This window comes from Nilaparvata lugens, chromosome 11 (genome assembly GCF_014356525.2).
Source record: "Nilaparvata lugens isolate BPH chromosome 11, ASM1435652v1, whole genome shotgun sequence".
Classification (NCBI taxonomy): Eukaryota; Metazoa; Arthropoda; class Insecta; order Hemiptera; family Delphacidae; genus Nilaparvata; species Nilaparvata lugens.
The window spans coordinates 25,928,407-25,950,400 of record NC_052514.1 but is presented as its reverse complement, the minus strand read 5'-3'; the positions used below and the strand labels follow the sequence as shown (position 1 = coordinate 25,950,400).

Sequence of the window (21,994 nt, the reverse complement as noted above, 5' to 3'; positions counted from 1 at the left end):
TGAATATTGTATTTGTTTGTTTTATCCAATATATAAATGAATAGAGATATTTTTTTTCGCTCGCCTGCATTTTTCATTTGAGCATGCTTCATTCCATCAGAAAGTCAAAGTACTGAGAAAACGCAGAAAAGCTGAGAAAAACGTTGGTAAAACTCTGATTTTGGGCGTATCTTTGATGTAATATTAAAGTCACCTCATCACAAAATTTTTAGACCCTAGCTAAACTTCTGTACTAAATTTGAATATTTTCTGTCTATTACTTGATGAAAGAACTGAGAAAACGCAAAAAACCGCTAATTTTGGGCGTATCTTTTGCGTTATTTCAAATTCCATCTAACACAACATTATTACACCCCAGCTGAGCTTCTATAGTAAATTTGAACATTTTCTGTTCATTTGTTCTCGATAAATCTGAGAAAAAGCAAAAAAAAAGCTAATTTTGGGCGTATCTTTGGCGTTATTGTAAATTCCTTCTAACACAACATTATTACACCCTAGCTGAGCTTCTGTACTAAATTTGAACATTTTCTGTTCATTTGTTCTCGATTAAGCTAAGAAAACACTAAAAAAAACGCTGGAAAAACGCAGATTTTGGGCGTATCTTTGGAAATTTTTCCAAATCCGTTCTTAGTGCGCCTCTAAAGTGCCAACTGAACATACCTACCAAAATTGAAGGTTTTTAGTTCGGTAGATTTTTAGTTCTGCGTGTGAGTGAGTGCCATTTCGCTTCTTTTGTACCGTATATAGATGATAAATCTTTGTATCTTAGTTCACCCAGTGCTTAATTTGTAAGTTTTGAGGTGCCGGATCTCTGGCTGGCCCGACTACAGGGGGTTTAAAGTCACCTCAATGAGGGAATACCCTCCAGGGGAAGGGGGTCCGGGGGACCACCCCCCGGAAAAATTCTCTAAATTTAGCCTTAAAACCCAGTTTCAAACGTGAAACAAGTACGGATTTGATCAAATTAAATGGTAAAGGATAATACTTCAAATTGCCAGACATATTTTACTCATTCACATGCGTGTGGACGCGAGTTTTTATATTTTTAGCTGCAACTATGTTACGTTCCGGTCGCCCTGGGAGATACCGGAACGCCGTTCCGGTGCGTTCCGGCACAAATTAAGCTCTGAGTTCACCTTATTATTAAAGAATATTCTCTTGAATAATACGTCTTGCAAACCTAATAGAGCTAAAACTAGTAAATAGATTATATTCATAAGTGAAATGTTTCAGAAGATGAAAATATTTTGATTCTTTCTGAGGTGGGCTTCCACAATGAGTCTATCTATATCGCTTGATATAGAACGCTTTACAAGAAGCAATCTACTCTAATCAAAACGTGCCATATTGTTGACTGTAAATTTATTAATGACCGTTTTACGTGTAATTGACTTAACTCTGATAAGTTATCTGAATTTATCATTCAGACAAAGATATAGTAGACTACGTGCTGTTTGCCTGTTAATCTTTTTCTATTGCGTTTTGTGTAGTTATGCCATTTACAGAAAGCGCTATATCAGATTTGCGTTCTGTTCATGAAAACAGTCGCAAAAAGGCTATTGATCAGGTTTTTAGCCTATGGGCTATTCTTGAGTATATTTAGTAATGGTATTGTCAATGTCATTGCCAAATAATCTAATTTCCTATTTGTATAATCTTTTCAAATTTTTGTTGATTTTCCTACTCTGTCCTAATTGTTGTTGATTGCAAACAGGTAGCAGGGTGTAGTGAGCAAATCGGAAGAACCATCACAGAAAAAATTCATGAAGGATTGTAAGTAGACATTTTTTGAAATACAATTTATATTCTAAATACATTAATTTCAACACGATTCACTACGATTGTTTGAACAGAAAATAAAATGTATCATTGATTTAATTTCTTGTACTATATTTTTGGTGGTTTCCATTTTCAATTCTGTTCAAGTATTCTTTACCTGGATCATATGAAGTTGATTTTGATGTTGAATTTCAACTTAATCATTTATAAATTTATGAATAATTGATTATTGACCGACCGAAGTGAGGTCTAAGATTCAAGTCGACGGTTTGGCATTTTTCTTAATGTTTGAATGTTTAAATGTTTGTATGTTTATATGTTGCGCATTTACGGCGAAACGCGGTAATAGATATTCATGAAATTTGACAGGTATCTTTCTTTTTTAATTGCGCGTCGACGTATATACAAGGTTTTTGGAAATTTTGCATTTCAAATATAATATAAAAGGAAAAAGGAGCTTCCTCCATACGCCAATATTAGAGTAAAAATCAGACTATAGAATTATTCAACATAAATCAGCTGACAAGTGATTACACAGATGTGTGGAGAAGCCAGTCTATTGCTGTATTTCGATAAGGTCTATAGTTTCAATCAGGTACTTGTGGATGAGAATACTGCGTGAGGTCTACTGTTCACAGAACTACTAGTTTATAATACTACACAAATCTTTCTGTTTCATTCATTACTTTTTTTCAAGCATATTATCACAATGGAAGTGAACGCTTATGAGAAAGCAAATTCTTGATAGTTTTCGTAAAAGGGAAGTTTGGTATAAAAATCTTACAGTTATACACTTCTCACAACACCTCTGTAGATTGAACTAATAACTTGAATTGAGGAGGTTATATTGTGGTTATTCAATAAATCGTAAAAAAATATTTATTATAAATCTTTGCCAAGCCTTGATTGGAACAACTAGAGACTTGTTAGGCCTACTTTTTTTTGTTTAGGCCTACTTACACAAAAAAAAGTAGGCCTAACAAGTCTTATATTTAGACTTATATTTAATACAAGATTTATATTATATAATATTAAACTAACAAAAACTATTGTTGACTTGTACATCATCATCTGTTCACTGGAGGTTTTAAACTACATATCAACAAAACTGGTTTCACATGACAGAATTTGAATTAAAATATGGTTGATTTCAGATAGGGTTTCTTTTGGCTTCTTTTATTGGTTGTATTCATAAACTATTCTTTAGAACTCTCTTAGTCAAACACACTTTGGTAACCTAGCATCCAATAACAGGAACCAATGGAATGACTAATTGGTTTTTGAGCAACCAAAACGTGATTCACCAATAACTTTATTATGAATCCTTGTTCATAAATACAACCAATATTATGAACTAATGGAAACGATCCAAGTTGCTGACTGCTTGACAACCAAAACAGAGCTAGGAACATTCTTGAGAATAGTTTATAAATGAGTCTCCAAGTCTTCTCACTGATTGACGTCTCATTTTTATGCTATTTGCAGAGGGGCAAATCACCTGCAAACAATACAAGAAGCGGACAGCAAGACGGGGGGAGAGGGAGGAGTGCAGCAGCCACCAATGGAGAGAGAGGAGGAGAGTGGGGAGGCTTCCTCCCAAGATAGTTCACCTTCACCATCCAAAGTAAGTCGTACTCTTTGTTCCCAAACAAGCATCAACTTATTCCCAAATATGAAAGGTTCAATGATTGGGAAAGGATCAATAATACAGGCAAAAGCTGTAATTTATTTCCAAACTACAAAATAAAATCCCAGTGTACTCACAGTGTAAAAGAAAAACAATAAAACATCATTAATATAATGATGAACCTCAGTTGAAATAGTTTCATAAAGTTGATTATTTTCTTCCATCTACTATCTTAAGTCGTACATTACTTTCTGAAACAGAACTATTTTATTCTATTATTTTTTCTCCAGTTGTTACAAACTCCCTTAGTTCCCGTAGGTTATACTGTTTTTACTCTCTTATTATCATTAGCTACTCTATTCTCCAGAGTCTAGAGATTAAAAAAAGCACCATTTAGATAACATAGTTGGCATCTATATGAGCGTCAACATCTGATAGTCTGCAGATAGGTATCATGGTTTTAGGTTATGTTGAAGTGAAGCGGTAATCAGATCTGAACTAACTGATGAAGTTGAAACAGGATCCTCTCTTTACAAAGCATGTAGAATAATATCACAAGAGACCTGATGACTTGAATGTGGTCTACATTTTGGTATCATCCCATTTATTAAGCCTGAATTTTACAATGAAATAAATAAGCCTGCAATGAATCAAGACTGAGACCGATAAGGCAATTATATTTATAGAGTTGGCAGAGATCAAATTGAACTTTAGGATTACAATACAATAGACAGTGAAGCTTCAAAATGTTGGAAGTTAGGACAAGACCTGTCTCACCCTTGAAATAATAAATTCTTTAATTTTATGAGATTATGAGATGTCCAAAGCTTTTTCTTCTCTACACATTAATGTTTGAATTTATTTTCAACTGTGAGTTGAACCCGTTGTCCCTTCCAATTTCAGTGATGCACAATTCAAGCCAATAAATTAAAACCAAGATCGTTCTTCTTCATTGGATAAGTTATGTAGTGAGTGAGAATGAATTTAGTGCTCTCATAGAAAGGAGTTAAAAGGACTTCTGTGGAAGACTTTGATATTTAGAAATTTATTCAGTTTCAAGATAAGAACAAAATATGAATGGTTATTCAAAGTTACTATTGATAGAATTAATCGATTGTAAGACAAGCTCTCAAGAAAAATCATTATGTTGGTAGAAGTTTAGCTTGGTAACTATCTTGATTACCAAGAGTTAGATTATCTCTCATGAAAAATTACCACGTTGGTAGAGGTTTAGCTTATTAACTCTCATGGACACTAAAATTTCCATGAGTCTGTTTTGTATCGACATAATCGACACGATTTTCATGAGTTTGTTTTGGGTTTCAAGCCTGAATCGGGGATTTTTGGGGAAGCAAAATGGGCACTCTGTCACAATTGTGGCTTCTCTTCGCCCACCCACGACATCTGCACAAAGTGCAAAACCAAATTGCCATCTGACGTCAAGTCGGTCTGCTTCAGTCCAGTCGCTGTCAAATTGGCTGAACTGCAATCGGTATGTATGCTCCACTCTATCACTCATTTATGTGCCTTAACTGGGCGAGGGTCTCAGTTCGACAAGATCTCAGTTCTTGTACCTATTTCTTGAGATACTGAGACAAATGGGAAGTCGAATTGCTCGGTTCGTCAAGTCTCATGGTATCAAGATTTTTTACAGGCTGATATACAGTCAGCTACTTACACCGTTGCATACTAGTTAGGGTTTAGTGATAATTAAAGATTAACAAAGTTAGGTTTTAGATTCTACATAGCAATAGTATTATTTGATAATTTCCAAATTACTGTATCCATTATTAAAAAGGGCGACTATGAGGACGTAACCAACCACCATCCAATTGCTCTAGTTATCATTTTATCAAAATTGATGGAAATACTGCTGTGCAGGCAATTGTGTCTTTTCCTGGAGTCCAACACAATTTGGTTTTCGGAAAAGTCTGTCAACCACATATGCCCTAATTAGGCTGGAGGAGCAAATTACTGAATGCTTTGAGGATAAATCCGCTGCTGCTTTCACTTTTTGTGACCTCAGCAAAGCGTTTGATTGCGTGTCTCATGATCTCCTCCTGACTAAGTTGAAACATCTGCATGTGGCTGGACTTGCTCTAGAGCTACTTTCCTCTTATCTGCAGGGCAGAATGCAGTATGTGTCCTTAAATGGTGTCAACTCTCCATGTTTGTCTGTCAATTTGCGGTGTACCCTAGGGATCGGTACTTGGTCCTATACTTTTCTTGATAATGATTGATGTCCTCAGCACTAGTGTCCCTTCAAGAATTATTCTGTATGCGGATGACACCATTGTAATCAACAAGCATGCTGATGGTGAGCAAGCTCTGGCTCTATCTAAGACTAATCAGCTTTTTGTTCAGGAGTGGCTGACTGCCAATGAATTGTTTCTTAATGAGAGCAAGACAGTCACGGTCAGCTTTGGAATACTATTGCTGCTTCTAGGAGTCACTGTGGATTCAACACATAGCTGGTCTCAAGAGCAGATTATGCAGCAGTGTCATTGCACTAAAGCACTGGCCACACCAACGTCTGCTAGAGGTAGTGAGCTCGCTCCCGCGGTGGTAGTTCAGGCCACACCAAAAAACGTCCGCTAGCGGTAGTTTGGTTTTGTTTTTGTTTTGATGAGTGTGGTTCTCTAGTAGTTTCCTCACTTCTTCAATTAGGCTCTCCATTGAAAATTAATGTATTATTGGAAGACAACACGAAATGACAACAGCTCAATTTCAACTCCTACACAAAATGTTGCGTCGCTGTAGACATGCGAATGACTCATTGTCACGTCTGAGTCTCGGTATCCTGCGGTAGCATGCGCTACCGAAGGCGAACTTTTAAAACTCGCTTTCCATGTTATTCAATTGTGCAGGCCAGACCGAGCTCGCTACCTCGGCGGTTGTACCACCAGCAGACGTTTCAAAAGTTCGTCTGGCACGGCGAAGTGAACATAGTTTATTCCGCTACATGCTTTACTTATTCTGGGAGTTACGTGTAAGATAGACAAATTAATTACTAAGTTGGATTATTAGCAAACCTACTTTTTCTCACTAACTCCTTGTTTTCACTGTAATTAAAAGTTAAGATACATTATAATTTATATTATTATTATTATATTGCAAACATTTTCGATTCAAATTGAAATTCAAATCTTTATTTGTAGCAAAAACATAATTACAATGACAGTGGTTATGAAAGAAAAAAGGTAAAATACAATAACAAAGTTGAAAGCATTATTAATATAGTGTTACCCACATCATTTTAGTTGTCAAAATTATTATTGATTTCGTTTTGCTTTATTTTCGTAGAACATAGCTGTGAAAAGGTCCAATGAGGTGGCAGTAGCTGTAGCCGATAGTCCAAAGAAAAGGCCGAGAGCTAATAAGAAGAAGAAGGTAGAGGAACCAGGTAAATATTTTCAGTTAATTCCTTTTCAATTGTCCTAATACAATATGTTCTATCTTCTCAGTTTAATCATTTATTTTATACACTATTTCCCTTCAGATTAGTGTTGGGTTAGGTTTGTGCTTTGTACAATTCCTCTCATTCACAGTCTCGCCAACTGTGTGTTTTAGTATTTCTTCTACTCAGTGTTACCTACTGTGTTATTTCCAGTTCCCTTTCTTTGTGTTCAATGTTTCTTTGTGGTCCTTCTAATCAGTGTTACCATCTGTTTTGAATACATTTTCTCTTCTCAGTGTTACCATCTGTTTTGAATACATTTTCTCTTCTTCTCAGTGTTACCATCTGTTTTGAATACATTTTCTCTTCTTCTCAGTGTTACCTTGTGTGTTATTTGCAGTTTCCTTCCATTGTGTTCAAAGTGTTTGATACCCTGGTCCTTTTAATCAGTGTTACCATCTATTATGAGTGCATTTTCCCTGCTTCTTAGTGTTGAAACCTATGTTTCCCTTCTTCTGAGTGTTATCACTCAAGTGCACCTTCAACTTTTCAACCTTCTCAGTGTAACCATACATGTGTTATGGCCTCTTCTTTTCAATCTGCTACCAAACTATTCATGTGCCAGTCATCCTTTCATATTCGATCCTATGTGTGTTCATGTAAGCGTTTTTCGTTAGTCCTTGTAATCAATCTCTTTCAAAAACTAGATGAAAAGCATTCTTTCAACTCATAAATATTCATAACCATCCAATTAGTATAAAATATCTTGAAAATTAACGAACAATAATATAAAACACACAGCTAAAGTTCAAACATAAAAATTGATGTTTCTATCAATTCATTTATTCTAAGTTCACGTACTATGTTTTAAAAAATATTTTTCTCGGTCAAGTATCACTTGAAACGGTGATGGTTTATGAATGAATGTTTGAACAACACAACGCTAATATTTATATACAGGGTTGGGCAATGAAGTATGGAGGATTTTGGAATAGCTGTTACATACTCATTTTGAACGAAACTCAACAAAAAATTCCAGTATGTACCTTAGATTTTGCCATTTTGATAATCAGAGGGGAAAAAATAAAAACATTCATTACCTACGGAAAACTATTTTAAAATAGCGTCCGTTTTTAATACTCCTGTAGACGTTGTGAGGATTTTATGACAGAGTTCTGTGCAAGAGATAACCTTGCCTTATCTGCCGTTCAGCAAACGTTGTTGGGAGATGGAATCTTTATACCTTATCTTCTGCTTATCAATAAAGAAAGGAATATTGTCTTAGACACATGTTCGGGATTGGAAATACAACGCATCATCACTTATGAACTGAACTAATGAGCTGATTAAGTTGCAATTTTACGTTAAAATTCTGAATTCACCGAGGATGGCTATAGGCCTATTTTAATTCTTATAGTAATTTAATAATTAAAACAAATTCATTCAATTTGTGATTTTACGCAACGGTAAAAGCTCAACCAAACAAAACTTGAAGCGAATTGCAAGCCCTACCAAACAAGTTCAAGTGGTTGAGTAGCGTAAATGGTAGCACGCGCGGTTCGTAAATGAAAGGTTGCGGGTTGGAGACAAATCAAGCTCTTTTTTGCCGAGAATTTTCAACTCTGATCAAGATTATCCACTTAATTTTAAAAAATAAATATTTATTAATTTTTCTATGTTTTTGGGCATAAGGAGATTGCATTTTACAATACAAATTTTTGGCAGTGCAAAGTACGGTTTACCTGCTGGTAAATAATAAATTAACCAATGGAATCACATTTCCTTTCAAGAGACACAAGTGCTCACATAAGTCTGGCCACTAACGATAGAACATGCATGCCATGTAACATGTTCACATGTTACACATTATCAGCGGGAGGATTTCTAACGTGAAATAAACAATCAAAAACAATAAATAAACCCATGTAAAATTATAAATTAAAATGATATAAAAATAATTTGACCGCAAGTAGAGCAGCGAAGAAAAAATAAACAACAAAAATTGGTGATACAAAAACCTAACCTCAGAAAATGTTTGCTCGATGCGTTTCGCTGTGATAACACAACAATGTAAGACGACTGTGTAGCATGCAAGTTTATGATGCATGTTGAACCGTTAGTGGCCAGCCTAATGGATTGAGAAAGTGACAAGATTGTGTGTGTTGCAGTCTGTCTGACAATATCGTCGGACGACGAGGACGGAAACGACTCCAAGTGTAACAATTTCAAATTAGCGACCGCGCTGCGCGGAAACGGGTGCGCAGTGGACGAGGCGGCAGCCAATCAGGACCCAGCGATCACACAGTCGGCCATGCTCAAAGAGCCGGTCATAACCGACGAACTAGAGAAAGATGGCGAATATCACGACCCGGCCGATCCCAACGATATCGGTGCGATCAAAGGTACATGCCCACGGCAGTTAAAAGTTGCCCTAAATGTAGGCTATGATTAATAATAACAATAAAACCGTTTGAACAAACTTAAAAAAGATAAATATATAATGAACATTTCAATCTTTACATCGTTATACAAATATACAATTATAGTCACATTCTAAGTTCACCCATTTAAAACATTCATTCAATAATAATAATAATGGAATTACATGGTTATGTAGTGATCGAATTTTTTTCAAAAACGTGAAAACTAAACGCTCTGATCTTGTTGATAAAATAATAATTACCGAAAATCTTGTTTTTTCTTATGATAAAAATACTATTATGCTATTTTCATTTTTCAATCTAATCATTTTTGTGGCTTCTTTTTGTTTTCTTTATCCTTTCAGTGTTTCATACCTGTGTGATAGTGCCTTATTTCTTGTCATATTCCTTTCATAAATTCATGCATTTTCTTTATCATGCCTGTATTCTGTTTCCTCTTCTATTAATTTTCTTTCTTCTTATATTCTTTCAATCTTCCTCTTTCCCACCAGCTTTTATTGTGTTTGAGTTCTATTGCTTCATGTGTTCCTTAGAGTAGTTTATTGATTAATATGTATCCTTTTTATTTCGCTATATATTGTAAAAATATGAATTTCATAGTTTGTAATAGCATCTAGAACATTATTGGTAGGTCTAATCAGATATTGATGCCAAATTGTTAATTTAAATGTTCATGCTCTTTCGTAACAATTGAGCGTTGAATAATTGATGCACAAAACACATTTTGCATGACTGAGGTTGTCATTGGTCTTTGTATATATCAACCATAAAACTAGAAATTTATAATTGGAAAAATTTATATTCTATACTCAAGTTAATAAAATTCATTAACCACCGATCAAATAATGAAACTTATGTTAGAAAAACTTCTTTATGTATCAATGTTTTTCGTAAATAGATTGACCTCACTTCAACTATTTTGGACAAAGATTTTGAATGAAATTTCTTTTTTTCCAGGCGATTTTGACAGTTTTCTGAACAGCAGTGAGGATTCGGATTCAAAATGGCCGGTGTCTCTGGACTGTCGAACGGTTCGAATTGGATCTCACAAAGTAGTGCCCAACGATAATGTCTACATATCTTTGCGTGGCATTTTCATCAATATACCTGCTATTGGTCAGTTTGTTTCACGTGAATCCAGTTAATATTGTAAATTTATAAGTTGAAGATCCATTTTTTGAGTTGAAGATGACTTAATCAAATAGTAATAATATTTATTTACTCATGATTGAAAGTTGTATTTCTGTCATATAAAATACATTATTCTCTTTAGTAATCATGCTTCATGCAAACTATTTTAAGGTCCTTGATTTCGGATTGCTTCTATTTTTCTCTTCATGGTTAAACCCAGCAAAAAAAAACTGCTCAAAATCCTTCGTAAATATGGCGTGTACCATCTCTCGGAAAACATTATCTCGTTTGGGAATCAAGTTTTTAGTTTGTCATGTAGTAATTGAGATGATCAAAGAGAGTCAATCGATTTTTGTAGCTATTTTCCCCGTAATTCCGACCTCAGAAATTCATGAAGGTTTTTCTCTGTACTACTATATTGTTTGAATTTTTTGTAATTATTTCACGTAACATATACCTTTATTATCTCAATAAAACTATTCAATATCGTTGATGCTTGTATATGTCCGGCTAATTGTATATTATATTCAGAGCTTTCAATAATTTTCTTCTGTTCTAGCGTACGAGAGTGTCAAAATAGCAATACCATGGGAGAGCATTGTAAAAATATTAGCTCACTTTGGCAAAGGAATGCCAGTACTATTTATCTACACCACGGCTCCGATGGGAGCGAAAATTAGAAAAATGCTGGGAATGACTGATAGAAATAATTGTCCTTACTATGACCCAGCCAGTACAAGTAAGTACATGATATTCACTTGTTTTGCTCCTAATATATCATGTATATTCATTTATCATTACATTTCATTATGTATTATTCATTCAATGTTTTTACATATGATATTGAGTCAAGATGAATTCCTGTTCAACTAAACTATTGAACTTGAAAATTATATTGGAATTTAATTGAATAATTTAGTATTCATCATTTTAATAGAATCAATTTGAGATTCATTGGAAATCGTAGGACCATGAATATGGAATAGAATGTCTATTCTAATATTTATTGAAATAAATTATAATATTATAAATAAATTCAAAAAATGGAATAAATGTTTATTTGCTTCTTAGGGCGGCACACTTAACCCCCCCCTTACAATTGAAAATAATGCATAAATCATTTTCAAAACTTCTGAAGAAATAACGTGAGAATAATAATGTATAAACATGTTAAACTAAAAATAATAATAATAATGAAAAAATATCGATTCAAACTAAATAATTTCATTTCTGTCATTTACTCTTGTTTTAGATGAATCGCAGAGGAGAATTACTCTTCTACCTGAAAATATATCGCTTGAATGTAACAATTTACTCAAGAAACTGTTTGGAAATCTTGAAAGGACTGAATACGAAGAACTCAGCACGAGTGAAGCCAATGACATCCTCGTTCGAGCATCTCCAAAGAGGTAGGTAAACACCTAAAATAGCAAACTATTATTTCGCGTTGGGAAGTTTTGTTTGAAATAGTTCTTGAAATGCAATTATTCTTTATTGGATAGATTTAGAAAATCGTGTCTCGTTTCTTCCTCATTTTATCTCTAGTTTATTTCAAGTTCATAAATTGAAACATGTTGTGCTCAAATGTGTTTGCAAATTGAACGCATTATCCATTTATTACTTGGTGAATGTGACCATTAATTCAGAAATAGAAAATTGAATTTTAAAAATTTTCATCCTTGCTAAAATATTTTTTAAAATAAATTATAAAATGTTTAATCCATGACTTGTTTGCATCAGGTACAAAATCAGCTTCAAAAAACAGTTGTCGCTCCTCCTACGCCTAGATTACCCAACGATATTCAAACGTAAGTTCTCATTCATTTGTTAACATTTTTTCAACTTATCAATATTTAATTTTTTATTCATCCCACAACATTTTTTATATCTTCTCTAGTTTTCTAGATATCCGCTCTTAAATGTGTGGCATTTTTGAAAAAAAAACCCGTTTGCCTCCAATTTTTTTTTCATTTTTGCTCTTATAAATTTTTGAAAATCGATGGGAAAAATCCATTCCATGCTGATTAAGAGCTTATAGAGCATTAAATTCTCTTCAATTTGATGCATAATTTCACACTTTTACGCATTTCCCTACAACTGTTGCAGCAGCTTTAGTGTTGAGTGTGAAAACTCCAGTTTTGCAACAATAGACCAATTGACAAAGGAATTTGAAGGGAATGTTTTGAACACAATTTTTGACTTTGCAGCTTTGTTGAGACTAGTTAGGAGAAGAACATATCAAAAGTCCCCATTCCTAACTCATGTGCTAAGGGGATGAGGGTGGTTTAAAAGTTGCATTTTTCAGCTTTTTGCTCCCACGCTCATATCTTGAAAACAATTCGTTGAACCGACATAACTAACTATTCCAAAATAAAGCTTGATAAATTCTCTACACTTTTTGTTCAGTGGAATTTTGTGATATTCCCAACAATTCCCGAGATATTCGCTCTTGAAAGTGTGTAATTGTTAAAATAACAGGTTTGTCATCCAATTTTTTGCTCTTTCAGGGCTTATAACTCTTCAACAATGCATCGTATAAATTAATGCTAATCGTAGGTTTGTAGAGCATTAAATTCTCTTTGAAAGGATGTATTATTTCACTTTTGCAAGTTTGCCTTTCATTGTTATAGCAGCTTCAATGTAGGGGGTGAAATTTGCATTACTGCAACAATTGATCGTTTGATAATGCAATTTGAAGGGGGTGTCTGTGACACAATTTTCTATTTTGCAGCTCAATTTGGACTAGTTAGTAGGTAGATATAGCAGCAAAAGTGCGTATCTTTATCCCCTCTGTTGAAGGTGTGGAACCGCTGAGTTGACACTTGTTGCAATATTGTAAATTTCACCCACTACATATTAAATTTGCTATAACAATGAAAGGCAATCTTGGAATAGTGAAATAATACATCATTTTAAAGAGAATTTAATGCTCTATAATAAACCTACGATAAGCATTAATTTATACGATGCATTGTTGGAGAGTTATAAGCCCTGAAAGAGCAAAAAATTGGATAAAAACCTGTTATTTTAACAATATTACTCACCTTCAAGAGCGAATATCTCGGGAACTGTTGGGAATATCACAAAATTCCAACTGCGGGGTCAAAAATTGTCTTCCAAACTTTTCCCTCTATACCCTCTTTTGAGCATTCATTGCCTGAACTAATGCTTGGGCTGATCGAGAACGTTCGCTCATCTTTTATTACTTTTGAAAGTTTGAAATTTCTTCAATTATGTGTTGCATTTGTATTTTTATTATTAATCAATTTAGAGCAATGTTTGATCTGGTCAAATCCCTTATCTCGTAGCTTCATTATGTTTGTGTGGATTGTTGAAATCATAATAGAAGTATTATTAATCGCTGTGTGACTTTTCAGAATCATGGTGTATCCCCCTCCACCGGCGAAAGGAGGGATCCCCATTAATACAGAAGACTATGCCTGTCTTGGTGAAGATCAGTTCCTAAATGATGTTATCATCGATTTTTATTTAAAGTGAGTATTTCATAAACTAATAAATTCAAAAATTTGATGTAGAGCTATTTCGGAATGAAATTGTCAGGTTTAAAGTACACTGTTAAGACGTCCATAGTGTGTAGTTAGTACATTCAAACTACAGTGTTGTCAGATTCAACTGAACATCAATAATGATAAAATCATCAAGTAACTACAAAAACCAATTAGATTTGCTTATTAAAATATGTTTTAAAACAAATCATTCCTAATGTCCATAATAGTATTCATTTGATATGATTATGCATCATTCACACAAAGCTATTGGACAGTCTGAATGATAACCTGACACTAGACTGGTATGATGTAGCAAGTATTTGTTTATGTTGACAGGAACTAACTGTATAGAAGTTTATATCTCTATTTTACTGAGTTGGTGGTAAGAAATTATTTCAATTATTGTATTGTGTTTTTGCCAAAATAAAAATGATTCAATTTGATTGATTCGCTGTTCAAAAATACTATCTACCACTATCGTATAAATGTTTCACACTAATGCTAGTCCAATCACACTAATATTTTCCAATAAAATATTATATAACAGACAAAATAATTGAACTGTAATATTATTTTTTTGAGAAAAATATCAAGAATTAAAGTCAAAGATGTGTATGTAATTGAGTGGCATTCTTGTTTTATTGTAAAAAAAATCAAAAGGAATTGAGAGTTTTTTAAATTTAAAATTCAAGCTTTATTATAATACTTTTAAAATAATAGTGAATGGTGAAGTCTATTTTATCGACATGATAATTTATGAAACGTAATGAAACAAAGTTCAATCATACTAATAAAAATATATGTACAAAGGTAACATAGTAACATTGTTTTCAAAATAGGATAGATAACATAAACATCATACATCTAGGAGGTAAACAACACTAGAAGAATAGAATAGAAAAACGTTTATTGTGACAAAACAAGCCACCGTAATCAAACCTTCAAGAGGTACTTGACAAGGCACCATATTCAAACATGTATACTCAAATATAAATATATACATAAGTGAACGTTATGTTAACACGAATTTACTTGACTAAAATCATAATATTAAACTAAGCTCTCTCTCAAAAAAACTTGGAAGTTTTTTAAATGGCATCATCAACCTTTATATGGAGAAATAATAAAATAGAATGGCTCACAACAAAACATACATTTAAATTAATTTATATGTCATAAAAAATATGCAAATTAATTAAATAAATATTTCTCAATTATTACAATATGGAACTACCGGTAAAGAAAAACTTGTGCGCCGGTAGTGTGTTCGAACAACTAGGTATGATAAACATTAGTCATGGATATAATTTTGCCACATCAGAAGTACGAGTATAAAAGTAGAATGGTTAAATTGATGTTGAATTATAGATACCTGCACCAACACTACCTGAGCGAGAAGGACCAGGCGCGCACTCACATACTGAGCACATTCTTCTACAAGCGACTGACGACCAAGCCGACCAGTACGCGCAAGTCGCACAACCCGGTCGAGAACGACCCGAAGGCCACGGCCGCCGAGAAGCGACACTCGCGCGTCAAGAGCTGGACCAAGTCGGTCGACATATTCAAAAAGGACTTCATCATCATTCCCATCAATGAACAGTTAGTGTCCATTCAATTTTACCATCGTGAAAAGAGAGCATTTAAGGAGATATCCCATGGCATAGGGCGTTTATGTTCCAAATTTCATTGTTAACTCGAGCCGATAGTCCCGGTAGTTATTTTTCGTGAAGCTATGTCACGGTGGTAGTCTCTCATACTGTGCCGCTCTTACACTCTCACCCGGCCAAAACAGTGATAATAGGAAGTAGTCGACAGTAACAGTAATCGGCTTGAGTTGACAAACCTCGGCTTGAAATTTGGAACCTAAAATACCTATACCATGTGATAACTACTTATGGTATCTTTTCTCTATGGTAATAATTAGTAGTTTAATAATTAATATAATTGCTCTTACAATATCTCCTCATTTAAATCAACTGAAATATTCCATTAATGTGAAAGAATATTATAAGTGAATGATTCAATATAAGGATTCTATATAATATATTTTATATAGAGGTTACAAAACCTCTCGACTGTAGCGTGAAATTTTGGAAGAGCAGTTTTATACATTAGGCGGGATGCACACCGGAGAAACGTGTTTCGTGAAACAAGTTTCAGGAAACGTGTTTCATGCAATCCGTTTCACTCGCGCATGCATACAAAAAAAGAAACTGTTTTCCCGTCAGTTTCACGATGGATTCCGATGACGATGTGGTCGTTTTGTCATGGTGGCTAAGGAATAAAAAGAAAAGACGAAAATACTGGGTACACCCACTGTTCAGGGATCGAGACCTTAGTTCCCTCGTTGTTGCAATCTTGCTCATAAGTGATCCTATCAAATTTAAGGATTTTTTCCGAATGTCTAAGCCACTTTTTGATCGTTTGGTGGCATTGGTTGGTGCACAAATAACGAAGAGGGACACCAACTGGAGACTGTAATTGCAATCTGTACTTTGTCCCTGTTGCTGTACTCCTTCAGTTTAAAGTCATAAAGGCACGGGCGTTTTTCTACAGCTTCGGCCAACTTTACTTGGAATGAAATTCCTGTCATAATTTTCTGTAAAACTATCTTAAATTACAATCACAAATTAAGCTAATCAAATTACTTATAATTTAATTTTATTTAATTAAATTACAAATTTTAAATTAAGCTATCACACAAATTACAAATAGCTATCACACAATTTCTCGATGCGAAACGTGAACTACAGCTAGAGGAAACCGATTATTCGAGTTTCACGAAATCTGGTTTCACGCAATCAAAGAAACTGGAGTTTCATGAAACGCAGTGTGCACAATCCTGTGTAATCTTATCAGTCGATTGCAAGCAACTTTCGTCACACGTTTCCTGAAACTTGTTTCACGAAACGCGTTTCTCCGGTGTGCATCCCGCCTTAGAAACATGAAAATTGGGCACTATACATTTGAGCAGGTGGACGACTTTGTATACCTAGGAACGCTTGTAGCGAGTAGTGGTAGTCACAGCTGAGATAAGTAATCAAACCGTGGCAAGTAACAGGTCGTTCTATGCTAGTATAAAATTATTCAAGTCTCGACTATTGTCCAGAGCTACAAAGATGAAATTATATAAGGCATTAGTCAGGCCTGTAGTATGTTACGGCTCTGAGACTTGGGTACTCACTGCTGGGGACATAAAAAAGGCTTCGTATCTTCGAAAGAAAGGTTATCAGGAGGATAGTGGGTCCTGTTTGCCAAATTTGAAGGAGTAAAAATAGCGAAATCGATCGATTCCTGGGGAGTGAGATATCGTCCAATTTATTGAAGCTGGCAGGATTAGGTGGATGGGGCACTTGGGGAAAATGGGTGATGAGAGGATTGCCTGCCAAATGTATATGGAAAGAATATATTATAGAAGAAGAAATGGATGAACAGATGATGTGGAGCAGGATTTGAGAACGTTTGAAGTTCAAACTGGAGAAGGCAGACACAGGATCGGGAGAAATGGATAGGCTTTGTGAGGGAGGCCGAGGGTTATAACGACCTGTAGAGCTGAGGAGTAAGTAGTTTTAAACATCTACTCATTCCCAAAAATACATCAATTCATTAATTTGGACGTAAGCTTGTTTTATCATCTCATATAAAACAAGCATTGTTTACATATTTATCATCTCAGTTCAATATTTTGAACTAAAATTGTACAAGTGAAATTCTAACCTTATCTTGGACTGTGTCATCACTTACAAATTTGGAAGAAAAATAGCACAAGGACTACCTTATTATTTTATCTACCAATGTTATTAAATTAGTGTCATATGTATTATTGACAGAATCCAAGGGCAGGGCAGTGGACTGTGGATGATAGTTGGTATAAATACCTACAAATAAATCTTTGAATTCTGTACATAAAAATACTGATAGCTTGAAGTGTGGTAAGTACGCCAATAAAAGACTAAATGAATCAACAATATAAGATTTAATAATAATAAGATGATAATAGTAGGCAGATGGCCACATACAAAAACAATTGTGTCAAGTATCTTGGGATCAATAAAATAATGATAGGCAGGTGGCCACATACAAACATTGAATCAAATATCTTGAGATCAATAAAATAATAATAGGCAGATGGCCACATACAAAAACAATTGTAAGTAGGTTAAGTCTTTGAATCTTTAAATAATAATAGGCAGATGGCCACATACAAAAACAATGAGTCAAATCTTGGGAAAATTACAACATGTGAAATAATGTAGAGAACTACAACATTTAAAAGAAATTAGGTCAATGACATTAATGACCATTGAGGTCTGACAATAACTGCAAAGGTATTAATGATGATACCTGAAATGAATATAAATTGAGGGCAATAATGAAAGTTATTACTAAGGTACAATAATAATGATTAAAAAAAATGACAATAAGCTGTAAAAAATGCTCAGCAAATAACATACATAAAAAAATATATGTGGCATAGGCCTTCAGTGATTTGAATGTCAAAATAGACTTCGACCTAACAATTAATAGGCATCACTGGCCTTAGAATAACACTTAAAAGCTAAGGGTAGCTAATAAATACAATGAGGACAGTCCGGGTTGAATATAGGCGACATGGGCCTTCAATGAATTGAATGTCAAGACAGACATCAATTAGAACGAGTAATAGGCGACAGTGGCCTTCAATGAATCACTTGTAAAGCCAAGGGTAGCTGTCAAATCCAGAGAATTAATAGTTGCTACTATTGAATACAATTATATAGGTGTCAGTGGCCTCAGAAAATCACTTGTAAAGCCAAGGGTAGCTGTCAAATACAAAGAATAATTGCTACAATTGAATACAATTATATAGGCGTCAGTGGCCTCAGAAAATCACTTGTGAAGCCAAGGGTAGCTGTTAAATACAATGAATTAATAGGCGTCGGTGGCCTTAGTGAATTGCATGTCAAGATAGACATTAATCAAATAATAAGTAGGCGTCAGTGGCCTCAGTGAATTGAATGTCAAGATAGACATTAATAAAACAATTAGTAGGCGTCAGTGGCCTCAGAAAATCACTTGTGAAGCCAAGGGTAGCTGTTAAATACAATGAATAAATAGGCGTCGATGGCCTCAGTGAAATGAATGTCAAGATAGACATTAACTAAACAATAGGTAGGCGTCGGTAGCCTTAGAATAACACTTAAAAGCTAAGGGTAGCTAATAAATATAATGAAGATTATCCAGGTAAATATAGGCGACATGGGCCTTCAATGAATTGAATGTCAAGACAGACATCAATTAGAACGAGTAATAGGCGACAGTGGCCTCAGAAAATCACTTGTAAAGCCAAGGGTAGCTGTCAAATCCAATGAATTAATAGGCGTCGGTAGCCTTAGTGAATTGAATATCAAGATAGACATTAATAAAACAATAATGATGCATACGTAAATGAAAATTGAAAAGAACGATTTACATAACCTGAATAAAATTTTGAAGAGGAGATGCGGCCAGGCAGACAGGCAATGACTCCGCAATACCAACAGGAACAGGACATCAGCAAGCGATGAAGTGATCTGGCCATGCGATGACAAGCATGGAAACGTCCACTACAGCAGGCGAATCCCCCAATGGAAAAGTAGGCTGGAGCGAGTAGAATTCCAAACGAATAATCCGATCTTCAAATTGTGGAATTTTTGGATTGATTTCCAAACAGTAGAGATGATGCACTTGAAAGTTTGAGGTTCACGAGGTGAAGCCAATTGTAGAAAAATGGCAACTGAAGCTTACACGAGGTTGTAATTTTAGACAAAGTTTATCCAATTTTAACAGAGTAATTGAGTGAAGAACTCGATGAATAATTGAATCACACTGAAGAATGGAACAAACGAATTAATTTGAAGAATAATTCACACTTTAAAAAGGTTCTGTAGATCAAATGAATAGCGATGAAACGCTCACACGAGGTTGCAATTTTAGACAAAGTTTATCCAATTTTAACAGAGTAATTGAGTGAAGAACTCGATGAATAATTGAATCACACTGAAGAATAGAACAAACGAATTAATTTGAAGAATAATTCACACTTTAAAAACGTTTTGTAAGTCCGATGAATTCAGATGAAAGGTTTAGACCGGGCGTAAGGTACGCACACCCGACTATCTCCATTGAACGACAAACAGCAAAAAGGCAAAGACGCTAGTAAGAAAAAGGGGAAAGCGGAAATGTAGCCACGTACGAAAACGTTTGGAAACGTATGTTGAAAAAGTAACAAATATCTAGAAAGTAAGATGCCTAAAGACAAGATTAAATTCTAAAAAATCGAATAGCACAAATATTAAAATTGCAACGGCAAAAAATCCGACGAAAAAGGTACGAATAGAAGTATAGAAAACCAGCAGATTAGGGCAGTGGCAAAAAACCGCGACTGAGACGTCACTGGTCAGCGCAGACGCACGAAAGACACAGCGCGCAGACAGACAGACATGATGACGACATGATGTCTACGTAGTAGCGGAACGAATAACAAGTGAAACCGTTCCAATAGATGCTTTGTCAGATTTTACAATTATAAATAAATAAAATTAATAAATTGTATCTAACATTGTCAATAAACAAATAATCTAAATCAAATCATTGACTCTTCATCTGAAATAGTTGTGCATCTGGTGACTTAGCTGCAACTTTCTCTCCACAAATTGAACAGTTTTTCCCAACTCAAACACCCTGAGGTAGGAGAAGTTGTGATTGAGTATGATGACGGACATTTTCCGTATAAACATAATTTCAATTATGTAACTTGCATATGATTTAATCTTAACAAACATGATATTATATGAAAAGGGGATAAGCACAATTTACTGGAAAGTTAGCTAAGAATACCAACTAGAGGTGAATTGAAACTATGTTTAATCTTTTGTTGAAGTGTAAACATTATTGTATGGAAAATTAAAAATACATGAGTTACAGATTGATTAGTGAATGAGCAAACAAAATAATAATAATATTTATTATTCGTGAAATATCAAACGAATGGATTAAACAAAGATGAATAACAGTGTAAACGGTCAGAAAAGAACCTGGCTATTGCCCAAAACTTTTTCTGTTTTGTCTTAAATCGACCAAATATTTTGTAGGTTATGTCCATTTCAATTTCTTCAAAAAATCACAAATCAAAATAGAACAATTTCAAATTTAGATGGATTGATAATAAAATTTTCCAAAAAAACTCGACAAACTTCAAATTAAAAAAATATATATTAAAAAAAAATGAATTTTGAGACCAAAAATTTCACGTTCACCATAGCTACTGATGAATATGACAAACTTATGAATACAAGTGTGATAAAGAAGAATTACAACACATCAAATATCGTTTGAGTGCTAATATTGTGTACTCTACAGGGTGTTAACCAACTCCCTACCAATACTCTCCAACACGATACGCACTCGCTCCGATCATGAACGTTACGCTAGAGGTCGCTAGAGGTTCGAAGGATGATCGCGCTTGTTGTATTGTTTACTTCGCTACAACCTAACCTCACTAATGTGAAACGTTCAATCCAGCAGGTCGGGTGACAAAACTAAATAAAATATTCTGACCAGGGGATTCCTGGGTAGCATAATAATACATTATGTTTATTAATTCTGTATATAATAAATTGATAATTATTGTTTGTTGCATTTATGTTGATGTATTATTACAAAACAGGTTATGTCTTTGAAAGGTGAAAGGCGTGGTAGGGTGTTTGGCTTCTTTCTTCTAAATTCTAATATGCTGGTACCTATTATTGAAAATGTTTTTATAATTTTACATTATTTAACATTAATGATTACTTATTAATTTTGATAATTTTATATGCTAACACAATAATTATCATAATTGTTTTCAAGCTTTGTTTAGTTGTTATAAATAATCGTGCAAAGTTTCAATCTCGTATGTTCAACCATTATCATTTAGAAAAAGATAAGTGAAAAATCAAAATGGCCGCTGTTTGAGTAACTGAAGACTTGCGGACAATTTAAATATGTTTTTTACCCAGGAACAATGTCCTAGAGTAGGCCTATTGGTAGGGAGTTGGTAAACACACTGTATGCTGTATAGGTATAATTCAGAAAAATCATTCAACTT

The 21,994-nt window shown here is 34.3% G+C and overlaps 1 protein-coding gene across 1 annotated transcript in view; it reads left to right on the top strand.

The window, feature by feature from the left end:
* LOC111051246 overlaps window positions 1-21,994 on the top strand; it is a 58,416-nt gene that overhangs the window by 20,886 nt on the left and 15,536 nt on the right. Inside the window, exons 8-18 of the mRNA XM_039437258.1 lie at window positions 1,715-1,773; window positions 3,265-3,403; window positions 4,734-4,898; window positions 6,710-6,809; window positions 8,972-9,205; window positions 10,202-10,360; window positions 10,935-11,114; window positions 11,628-11,784; window positions 12,116-12,187; window positions 13,753-13,869; window positions 15,253-15,486. Of these exons, the coding sequence (XP_039293192.1) occupies window positions 1,715-1,773; window positions 3,265-3,403; window positions 4,734-4,898; window positions 6,710-6,809; window positions 8,972-9,205; window positions 10,202-10,360; window positions 10,935-11,114; window positions 11,628-11,784; window positions 12,116-12,187; window positions 13,753-13,869; window positions 15,253-15,486 (1,616 nt within the window). The remainder of the gene's footprint in view (window positions 1-1,714; window positions 1,774-3,264; window positions 3,404-4,733; window positions 4,899-6,709; window positions 6,810-8,971; window positions 9,206-10,201; window positions 10,361-10,934; window positions 11,115-11,627; window positions 11,785-12,115; window positions 12,188-13,752; window positions 13,870-15,252; window positions 15,487-21,994) is intronic.